The sequence below is a fragment of the Chanos chanos genome, chromosome 6, assembly GCF_902362185.1.
Source record: "Chanos chanos chromosome 6, fChaCha1.1, whole genome shotgun sequence".
Lineage (NCBI taxonomy): Eukaryota > Metazoa > Chordata > Actinopteri > Gonorynchiformes > Chanidae > Chanos > Chanos chanos.
In genome coordinates, this window is record NC_044500.1 from 21,922,805 (window position 1) to 21,935,136 (window position 12,332).

At 40.5% G+C, this 12,332-nt stretch overlaps 1 protein-coding gene across 1 annotated transcript in view; it reads right to left on the reverse strand.

The window, feature by feature from the left end:
- Positions 1–4,344, reverse strand: part of dchs1a (dachsous cadherin-related 1a) — a 99,593-nt gene extending 95,249 nt beyond the window's left edge. Inside the window, exon 1 of the mRNA XM_030778156.1 lies at positions 2,545–4,344. Coding sequence (XP_030634016.1) covers positions 2,545–4,344 — 1,800 coding nt within the window. The remainder of the gene's footprint in view (positions 1–2,544) is intronic.
- Positions 4,345–12,332: the final 7,988 nt, after the last annotated feature.

Sequence of the window (12,332 nt, forward strand, 5' to 3'; positions counted from 1 at the left end):
CACTTCCGGCCCCTCTGTAAGGGTTTCACTGGGATTGATACCTCATGCCGTGAGCCGCCTTGAGACCCTTCTACTCTTTCCACTGGAGCTACCCCATCGTCAAACAGCCCAAACACACAGAGGGGCCTTTCTTAGTCTCAAACACAGTCGCTCCATCTCTACTTGTCACAAACAGAACCATTCTGTGCATGTGAAGAGATCCTTTAGCATGCCAGAAACAAAAGCAATGACAAAGTGGAAATACACCTAGAAAAAGAAGAAAGCTGGAGGAATGAAAGAAAATACATCTTGAGAAAAAAGAGGCTATGGAAATAAACCTTGGCACTAACAAGCCCCCACTAACGGGCCATTGTATAAAGTGCTCACTAAATCCAAATGGGACAAAGGCCTTTCCTGCCTTACTGTGCGTAGATGACCCACAGTGCAACCACACTCCATCTCCCACACAGCTCTCTCGATTCAATTCATTGAGAAAAGGGAGTCTCAACTAAATGTACCAATTATGCAGCTGCCTGATTCAGACAGAGTGAAAAACTCCCTTTCTCTTCATTCTCTGTTCAGCATAGCTTGGTCAGCCAAGGCTAGCTGTGGCACACAGAGTGAATGGTCGCCTGTTCACAGTGTGAAGTGTCCTACCCCAGAAGACAAGTACAGCAGCAAGACCACATCAGTCTAAAACTTTTTTACCAGGCAGAGGCCTTTTATCCTTTCTCTTCTATGACAGCTTCAGCTCAAGGACGGATATGTTTTCTGTCTTGCCTTCTTACCTCCACTCTGGCTAAAAGTCCTCGGTGTCTTGCGTAGAGAGATCTCAAATGCATAGAGATGCACAAAGACACACGAATTTCAAAGCGAGAATAAACTTCTGTTATGATGATGGAAAACCACTGGACTATGCAATGCTTTTGTAAAAAATTCATTGTTTTGTCATAAAAATGGTACAGCTTCAGTGACCTAATCTAACATGAATTAAAAACATGGCACCAAACTGCATTATAACCATAATGAAGTGCAAGTCAGGGTTTACACTTTAGTGCTGTTACTCCAGAAGCAACTGGAAGGACTGTGCTGTTTTCGCAAAGAAAAAGTTAGAGCGAACGTTTGTAAAGATTTGTAATGAAGGGGGAAAGGGCTTCTGTCGAATGCCGTGCTGTGATACTTTGATGTGGATTTGGCAGGAGTTTGTTCAGCCTGTGTATCATTTCCATCCCCTGCTACTCAGGGATGGCAGGCCAGAAACAGCTAGCTCTGGACTTTAGCCCTGCACTTGGCTCAGTCGCTGAGATAGTCAAAGCAACGATTATTAACAAACCTCCTCTCAAGGTCTGGCAAAATGTTTGACAGAACCAAGACTCTCCTGGCTGTCAGTTCATCAATGCCCTAAGATGAAAATGGAAGTGGAGAAAAGCAGTGGGACAGGTCAGACGAAACACAACTACATAACACTCTCATTCTCCCATTAAGAAATACTCCATTTCTAACTCTAGCTCCACATCTGAGGGAATATCATAAACAATTTGAGTTTTTTCGCTGCTCTCGCTCATCTGTGATGTCACCCACATGGCGACCCCGCACAGCCTCTGCTCTTCTGCTACAGCCAAAATAACTCAGGCTGTGCTGAAGACTCTTCCCTCCACACTCCTCCCTTTCTCTGGGGAGATCCCACAGCCAAGATCCCGTCTGCTGGGCCCTCTTTCAGCTCGGCAGAGTGCGTCTCAACCCCCGCCAGGGTAAATCCTCCACAAACTCAACTAAAACATGAATTCAATTAATATGTGACTTTGTGGAATTCCACATTTTTTGATTTACTACAAAATGACTTCTTGTGCTCTCCTTTCCAAAGTTCCCTACTGGAGCAGCTGATTAAAGGAGAACTTTGAAGTTTCCAACCAGCCACTGATAAAAAGCAGAGAAAGAAAACAAGCTTTTTTTCTGCTCAGCAGACAACAACCTGAGAAAACAATAAGTCTTAATGAGATGTAATTATGTTCAGCCACAGTCTGGTTTTAGAGCCTGTAGTTCATCAATGGAATTAAACAACAGTTTGCTTCTCCTCTTTTTTTCCTGACATGCAATGTTTTGCACCATGAAATGACTCCTCAGACTGTGCAACACTGTAAGTACTGTAAAAATCCTTATTCTACGTAATCCAGAGAAAGACATTACAACACATCAACTCCCCTGCAGTGTCTTTGTTACAATGAAAACACAGCAGAGGTAAAGGTGAGGACAGCCAATGCACAACAAATCTACTCTGAGTCAATGACAAAGTAGCATTTGGGATCATTTACTCCCTGGCTGAATCTCTCCAATCTAAACAGACTTCCTCTCAAAATCAACCTCTGTTGCAGTATTAATGATGATGAGGTCAAATTAACTTCTTAAAATTAATATGCTTACTTGTTCCACTGTAAGGTATTATGAGAATCTTTACATGCTTTTACAGAAGTCGAGTTTATTCCCAGTCTTTAAGCAAAGTGTAGGAAAATAAGCTCAGAGAAAAATAAAATAATTCAGACATAAAGAAGTGACTGGAAATCCTACCTCCATGAAGCAGGTTCCTGGTGCTGTGTTCTCCTTAATAGACACGTTGTAGAAGTTGCTCCCAAAAATGGGCTCATTGTCGTTTATATCCTGTAAGATTACTTTAACCACAGCGGTGGAGGACAAACTTGGCCGTCCCCCATCAGTGGCCATTATGACCAAAGTGGGTGTGGGGTCAATCTCGTAATCTAGCTGGGTGAGGGTGATAATGATGCCTGTGATGGAGTCAATAGTGAACCACTCTGAGTGCCTGCCATGTTCATGCAGAATGCTGTACTGGACCTCCCCATTGGGACCTTGATCTTTGTCTCGGGCTGTAACCTGTAACACAAAACTCCCAGGAAAGACCACTTCAGGAATGACCTGAGTGTATTCCACCTGGTCAAACACAGGGGGGTTGTCATTGATGTCTGTCACCTGAATGGTGAAAGAGGACTCTGCCCGTAATGGGGGGGTGCCAGAGTCAGTGGCCATGACCCGCAGTTCATAAAAATCCTGCTCTTCACGGTCCAGAATCTCATCCACACAGATTAGGTAAATGATGTTGTCTTTGGTAGTCAGGGCAAACTTTCCATCGCCACCTTCCAAAGATACATTGACATTGGAGTATTCTCCATAATCAGGATCGGTCACAGATATGCGAGCGACATACTGACCTGGCTGGGCACCTTCAGAAATGTGCGGTGAGCCATCCTCACTGAGAAAGATGATGGTCATGGTGGGTTGGTTGTCATTATAGTCCCTTACATGGATAGTCACAAATGCATTTGTAACCTCTGGGTGGGTTGCGTTATCCCGGGCCTGAACAACCAGCTCATGGACCTTTCTCATCTCGTAGTCCAGAGGCTTATTTAGAGTGATGATTCCAGTCTGTGAGTCAATGACAAAGTAGCTGTCGGGATCACTCTGTCTCCTATTGATCTCATAAAACACCAAGCCATTGTCTCCCTCATCAGCATCTGTGGCAAAAACCTGTAGGATATTATTACCGGGCTGAAGATTCTCTGAGATTGTAGCGTCGTAGCGACTCTGGTTAAAGACAGGTGCATTATCATTGATGTCCTGCACAGTCACATCTAAGATCATCTGCCCCATTTTCTTTGGTGAACCACCATCAAAAGCTTCTAGAAGAAGAGTGTAGGAGGACCCTTTCTCCCTGTCCAAAATAGCATTGACCACAAGGTCAAGGTAAAGCACTTCGTTTGAGCCCCGTTTGGTCTCTAGGAGAAAGGCCTGTCCCTGATTACCGTCCGCTATCAGGTAACCCTGAGTGGTCAGCTGGTCTTTGTCGGCGTCCAAGGCTGGTTCGAGGGGAAACCTGGTGCCAATGGCTGTCTGTTCAGGGATTCTGAAAGTGGCCCTTTGTCTGGGAAACAAGGGAGCGTGGTCATTGATGTCATTGACAAAAATAGTCACTTCTACAGCCACACCTGTCACAGTGACAGCAATAAAGTTGTAGCGGTCACGGACTTCTCGATCCAGAACCTTTGCTGTCTTTATAATGCCCGTGCTTTCATCAATCTCCAGGTCAGTTCCTACACCTGTGCCCTCATGATCCGAGATAAAGAAGAGGGACGCTGTGACACCAGGTGGTAATCCAGCACTGATGTCACCAACAATTGTGCCTGCCGGCTGCTCCTCATCCAACTGCAGCTCAAGAGTGCCCAGCACTGCAGACGAATGAACAGTGATGAGCTCTAAGGCCACACAGAGCACCAACAAAATCCTCCTACTATACGTCCTCTCACGATGAAACGGAGCTGCTTTGGAACTCACTAAACCCTTCAGCAATGGCTTCATTCTGACTGCTTTTCACCATACCTACAGGAATGAGACAAAGGATGTTACAGCAGGAAGAACTGTACACGAAACTACAGTCTCAGTTTATCACCATCCTACTACAACACAGTGTCTCATCTCAGAGGCATTCTCACAACAGAGAATTAGTTGTCAGTGAAGCTATGCCTTCAAAAGGTTAAACACTACTGGTCTCTTCAGTCATATGACAGGGTTAAAATGCAGGGTTAAAACACAGAGTAAAATGGACTGCTTGTTAAAGGTCTGTTGCGCATTGCATGGTCTCTGCTCTCATCAAAGAGCAAACAGCCTCACTCAGACAGTTCTCCTGTATTAGTCTCCCTTTAACAAGCCAGTACCTTGCTGGTCCCATATGGACACTTCAATATAAAAAGAAAAGAAAAAATTTAAGCAAGGTTACTATATGTCTCCAGGGAAAACACAGGCAGGGATTTTATTGCCCCCACATCCATGTCAAATTAAATTAGAACAAGTCTGGTTTCAGGGCCGACTCAGGGCTGCTTTACTGTGTAAAAGTGCCCTCTGGTACCTCAGTGTAGGCCTGAGTCTTTCTTATGCAGACTCTGGGACCTGACTAAATGTTGACATGCACTCACAGGCTCGGTCTGAGCCCTGATGCTGAGTGACCTGTGTGAGAGGCCCCTGCATTCGGTTGAGTGCTCCAAGGTCACTTGTTCCTTTTTGGGTTGTGAATTTAGGGAATGTCCTCATCCAGCAAAAACTGTGGAGAGTAAATTAGTAAAGGATCTTACAGAAAAATGTATAGCTCACACAAAAATACTTTTCTTATTTGGAAAGGCATAAAACTGCCACCTCTCTTTGATGCAAAAATAAACAAGTGTTAACCTGGTTCTATATGAATGCAAATCTTAATCACTCTCATAAAGCCCCAATACCACTCAACCAAATCTGATAAATGACCTAACATCAATACAGTCAATGCACTCTTGAGCCTGTAAACTCCGTCACTCCGTGCATTAGTGATCTACCATCCATAAAACTGCAGCCTATGGACTCACAAGCCTGTGAGGCTGTTTAAAACAGAGAAAGTCTTTTTTTTGGACTCCAGGATTAGTGCTATGATAGTCATGAATGAATTATAAACACAGCATAAGACAGGAGCTTAAATATTTGTATGTACTTCTTAGGGGGAAAAAAAACTCCATTCAGCTGGTTTGAGCTTAAAATGTGGGATAAAATTTCTGTAGCAAAAAAAGAGATTAAAAAGCAACAGAACTTTAGACAGAACTTGTTTTTAAAGTAGTAATGAACTATACCAATGTCTGTTTTACCCAAAACAAAGACATAAATTAAGAAAAATATATATATATATATAATGCTGACAACGTATTCAAATCCACTACTTGATTTGTCAAACCTTTGTTTTAATTGAGATTTTTTAGTGGTCTACTTGCATGTGTACAGCTAAGTGCATCACTGGCATTTTTCTCACAGTACACTGTTAACCTCACAGGCAGCAATGCTAACAGCATCACAGCATGCAATGCTAACAGACAACAGATACAGATGGTCTAATATTGGACGGACTCTAAAACAGGGACGGCTGCAGAGCTCTGGCTGGAAACCAGTATAATAAATCAAGGGTATGAATATAATTAAACAGAGACACAGTGAAGAGATGTTTTTTTTTTCAGAATTCTGTAGCTATTCGTAGAACAAAACAAATACCACAAATGTGTTACAGACAATTAGAAATAACTGACCATGTTACACAGTGCCTCTGATATGATGGCTCTGATAGGATGGCTCCTGTCCAGTGTCATCATCAGAGTTAAATGAATATGCTCTGTATCTTCACTTCATTTCATTTCACTTTATTTCCTCTTCAATTCTTCAAATATAAACATAGACAGGCGTCCTCACCACAGAAACTTATGCAGTTTCCCCCAGTTGTTTTAACAGGATTTGTTTAAATCAGTGACTCAAAGAGGTTTTTTCTCATCTCATTTATCATTCATGTAAGATCTCAGACTGCACTAATCAACCCTGTTTAATGTCCGATGCCAATTAATGTCCAAGAAGATGACAACAGTCCAAACACACGCACACACACATTTCTGTTTATGGTGTGTGTGTGTGTGTGTGTGTGTGTGTGTGTGTGTGTGTGTGTGGCCTTTAATGTGTCTGATTATGGTGGTCTATCGGGACCATGTAGTCACGAGTATGTGTGACTGACTGAGTGAAGGAGCAGGCAGAAGGGCTCCACACAGTCTGCCCTGTGCTCACTCTAGCTCTGCACCATTGTAATTGGGATCTCCTGGAGGCATGCCCTGTGCACACAGGATTCCAAAGCTAATTTCAATCTGTCAGCATTGGGACCGAGACACAAACATGTGCTTCCACAAGACACACAGGTATATGTGAACACATGGGAACACATTTTTACATGCACCACCCCATTCCTACCCAACCTCCTTAGTAATGTAATAATGTCACAGTAAACGTATTTAAATAGTATACCTTTAAATACAAAGGATGTCTGAGTTCTAAATTTCATGCATAAATCTACAATGTAGAATTCATTTAGACAAAACTGAGATGCATGTTTAAACTGTGTCAAATACATAATCAAACTGTGTCGAATACTTATTTAAACTGTGTCAAACACTTATTTTAGTGAAACTCATCCCGCAGCCTTTGCTACAAACTCAAAAGTAGTACAATTCACAGAGCAGTTCTCTGTAATTGCAACATCCACAAAAAATCTGATGGTAGTGATTTGCTTTACTGCCAAGCTCCTGCCTCTCAGAATCACTGATTTTTTTTTTTTTTTTTAATTTTGAAAATCTGTTCAGTAAGTGAGTGCAATGGGATGGGCCCCTCCTATCTGGTCTCAGAAAGTCTGCACAGGCTAATAGATCTCACAGACTCACACACACAGGCATGTTCTTCTTATACAGAGCCAAAAAATCAATTTCCTGCTTCAGGCTAGACCCATGTGCTGTCACCTCAGAAAAAAATGTTTCTTATTCATTTACTGCCCTGTTAAAATATATGGTATGAGGAAAGAGACTCCCATTTTGACTTTGAGTCTAGGAAACTGAACTGTCTTAAGTGCGAGAAGCCAGACTGATCAAAGTGCTTTCTGTGAGCTCTTGAAACAATTAAAGGAAAAAGTTTTCGGTGCTAATCCTGAGCTTTGAAACCACATCATGAGACAGTAAATCTTGCAATACAAAAGTGTGTGTACAGTCCTAACTCAACATTTGTCATTTGATTATGCTCATTTGTCTCAAATCACAGGAAACAGAAATATAATGTGTTCTCGGAATTAATGGTTGGCTGTGCAGTCATAGAATCTACTGAGAATTAAAAAGACTTATATATTTGTTCCCTGATTTGTCCATCCATCCATTAAACTGATGCAGTTTCAGTTCTGTGATACAGTAAAAGTTAACCCTGTTAAACTGAAAGGCCCCTGGTAATGCCACCACTCACGCTGCTGGATATCTGTTGATGTATAAGATGCACTAACTAAACCTGTGGAAAGAAAGTCTAAATTAAGCTCAAAGGAAACAACAGCTTTTATTCATTAAGTATCTACTTAGAACAATGGAGTAGAGCCTAAATAATCACAGTGTCAGGTTTTCTAGATACAGCGTTAACCTTGTCAGGACTAAAAACCTTTATCAATGGTCAGTACAACAGTCAAATTTTCATCTAGGATTAGCCCTAATGCATGTCCAGCGAACCACCACATGGGGTTTAATCAATGAAACAAGGATGAGGATCTAATTCTATCACACAAGGTCTTGCTTTTATCACCGTTTAATTAATTGTTTGTATGATCACAAAATTTGGATGTTTTATAAATATATCTTTCCTCAGGACTGATGGATGACTTCATATTTTATAGGTAACGAGGCTTGTGTGACTTCTTTTTCAGGGTTAAAAAATGATCTGTAATTGCCAAAAGCTTTGACATGATTAAGTATGACACTGCTAAAGCTGAGGTCCTTTAGCAGGCCCTTGACACCAACTGCCAGGAACATTTTAGTGTTGAGTGCTGAGCTGTTGTCTCAAAGTGCTCAAAACATAATCTGACAAAAGCAACTAAACAAATGCCAGTGTCTCCCCTATAGAAAGTGCATGTATATCACAGAAACTTGCCAACAATCTCACAGATCAGAATAACAGAACCTTTCAACATAAATCCGTCACATCTTGTATTCACTGAGGAAGATTAAACTCAGATAAAACAGACCAGAAAAAGCAAGCTCAGTTATCAATTGAACATTTCCATTCTCACAGATGTCCATATGGTATAACCACTGATTTTACTTAAATCTGAGGTTCTGTTTAGGCTCAGGCTACCACAATATGTTGGAATTGTTTTAGGCAGATACACCTCTGGTTCCTTTTTGTCAACATCGTCTATACCCTGAGAGGGTTCCTGTGACGATAAAAACACACACAGACACACACACACGCAAGAGCTAGAAACAGTACTGGAAATGAGGCGGTCATATTTGGCTGGAGAGGAACCTCAGTCCACCATAAAGAAACAGAATCGCTCTCACTGCTCAGCCATATAAATATTTCCATTTAAAAAAAAAGGTCTGGCCAAATGGTTAGCCAAATTTACACTACTCAAGTTTACATCATCACTGAGGATATCACTTGATCTCGTACAAACACTCTGTCAGGGATTGTGACAATATTTTTAAAACATTTCTCTCTAAAGGGAGGGATTATGCATTGTTCAATGAGAAATCAAAGACAGTGACTGGCTCAGTCAACATGATTATCAAAAGAGCATCAAATCCCATGTTGTGATTCCAGTTAATTCCAATAAAACTTCTGGGCTTGTGAGCAAGACATTCTCTGAGGTAACGGAGCATGCCAGGAGACGGAGACATGCCGGAGACTCAACAAAAGGAGCCAGAGAGGCACATATCACACAGTTACTCCACAATGATGGGACATCCTAAAAATGGTCAACAAAAGCACAAACAATATTAATACAGCTACAGAGTGTCACACATTCATCTGTGTGTTTGGAGTAAATTTCAGATCACTCATCATTTATCATCTGAAGAGACCCACTCTGGAGTTATTATACCGTGATCATTTTAATGTCATTAATGGAAAACAGTGAGCCATCTGGGATGAAGCAGTGTTACATTAAGCAAGGGAGGTAGGTGTAATCACAGTTACTCCATTGGATCAGGTGAGGGGAGAGGAATTCAGGTTACCTCTGAAAGTACAAAAGACCTTCATGATCTTTCCCCCACTGATTCCATCAATTCTCAGTCCACAAATTGAAAATTGCAATTCCTACTTCAAGCCATGTCCCATCTTTAAGCACTGTCCACATATTCTGACCGGACATCGAGAATGATTGTCTTTCTAGCCTTCTGTAGAGAGGACTGCTGAAGAATCGGATACTAAGAACAATAATATCAATATCATGCGCAATATTACTTTCTCAACATCATTGGCAATATTACTTTTCAATATCATGTGCAATATTTACCTCTCAATATCATGTGTGACACTACTTTTCAATATCATGTGCAATAGTTACTATTTATTACTTTTCAATATCACTGCCAATATGACTCTGAATATTATGTGCAATATCACTTTTCTACTTTTTGTTTTAGTGTACTTATTTTTACTAAATTATCTCACTTTTTATTGTTATTGTATTAGGCACAGATGTTATTTATTACTCCATTGTTTTATTCTTATGTAGTTGTAATTTTTTTGAGCAACCTCTGCCACAAGAATTTCCTTCGGGATGAATAAAGTTCTATCTTATCTTATCTTATCTTATCTTATCTTATCATAATTCTTTCCCCCTAGCATTTGAATCTTAGCAATTATCACATTTGTATGTTGTTGATTTACTGGTGTTCTGTGTTCCTTGCCATTGAAAGATGTGTCCAAAAAAAAAAAAAAAAAACAACAACAAAAAAAACCCGCCTTTGTAGTTATGCTCAATCTGTCAGACAACACAAATGTCAGGCAATACCTTTTGGAGAGTGGTCATAACTGTTTGAGGCTCCAGCATTGACAAGGGTGGACCCATAAATGCCAATGTCCAACTAAAAACATGGTTCCCGTGCTAGCTATTTGTCATCATTCAGCAGAACTGCTTTAAACATGTGTGCAGACACACCTTATATTTTCAATGAGAAAGACAGACACTGCATTACAGTCTCTGCCATGTAGTGTTCCAGCAGCGTAAGCTAAGTATCTCTGGAGGACTTAAACTAAAACACTGCATGGTTCATAAGGATGACTGATCTCAGGCTCTAGCAGAGGTGTGTCTAATTATCTAGAGACCATTACTGTCTGGCAAATCTTGAAAAAGCCTTAAGAACCTAGCATTCAGGGGGGAAATGGGGTTAACCAGTTTCTTTGATTATATAACAATAAATGTTATATAATCAAAGAAACTCAAAGTCAAAGTGGCAAGCCCAAGGCAAAGCATGGTTAGCAACAGAGTTGGCAGCAAAATTAGCTAAATTAGTTGACAGTCTCATGGGTCATAAACCTGCCAGGTTTGTCACAGAACCCAAAGTTGCTTCACTCATTTCACATTTTTTTGTAAACTCAATTTAAATAAAAAGGTAACTTTTCAAGTAAACACAAGCTTGAGAATGAAATACTTTTCCTCAGGTTGGAGGAACTTGGCTACCTGAGCTAAAATGGGGGACACCCTAGCTTTACCTGCCCCAATTTATTTCCTTGGGCCAGTCTGTAATCAAATAACGAATTTGACTTTTACTACAAAGCTCATTTCAAACATCTGTGCAGCTCTCCTCTAAACAAGACATTATTAAAATGAGCCAGCACAGCCTGCTTATTGACTCAGAAGTGTGGCTACATGACATCATCTCTGGAATGATCACAACCAAATACGGTGATTACAAGTATAATCAAATTTTTACGGTTGGCATTGCTCCAATTACTCAGAACTACATACACAAATCAGTCACTGAAAATCACACCATACTCAAAACAAGAGAATAAATGTATTTGATGAATGGACTGAGGGATGGAATAGACTCTATGTTCCTCTACTGATGAAACTTAAAGTAGAAGATGAGGCTAAGTAATTAGGAGAAAAGGAAACCAACTGAGTTGAAAGGAATTTATTTGGCAAAGAAACACCAATTCACTCTCCAAATATTAATATTCATCCTTATATTACTTGTCTCTACTTTACCAGGAGGATTGGGACTGTTGTGGCTAACAAAAGAACTCCACTGATTCCAAATGATTCCATCCACAAAAACATCCATATGCCCAGAAATGTCAACCAAGTTCACCGAATCACCTTGCAAAAACTACATAAGGGTTAAACAGAATGTGGATCATAATCTATTTTGCAAGTCCAATTTCACTTGAAAACTTGAGTGACTGTGATAATCCAAAGTGTGTTATTTGATGAATTCAGGATTAATACTGTAGCTCAGTTAATTTCATGGGATAACCTGCATGAAGATAATCTCATTTCTGAGGACTTCAGTGTGATTTCTTTAGTCTTTCTTTACATAAAGAAACTGACTGTCAAAACAACTGTGTTGCAGTTACATAATTATGTATTCATTATGTATTCATTAAAGTGAATGAAAATACCAGTCATCAACATGTTGATTAATGTGGTAAAGATATGAGAGTGCCGTGGGTTTATTTCCCATGATTTCTAATGAGTCACACTGCACAGCAGAAATATCCCACACACCTTTCTCTCTGAAACCAACCTGGGTGACTACTAGTGTGAGTCATGGAGAAGAAGCTGATTCTCCAGAGAATAAACTGAGCCAAAACTACTGATGGCAATACATCTCTGTGAAAACAGTATAGCTCCCATAGCTCTCAGAGTGGCATTGTCTTGGTTGATTACTGTAACATACTTTGCTGTATCAGTAACCTAAAAGGATTAGAACTCATTGTTCTCATTCTTACTTGCTTCCAACTGTGCATTTGCCTTAAAC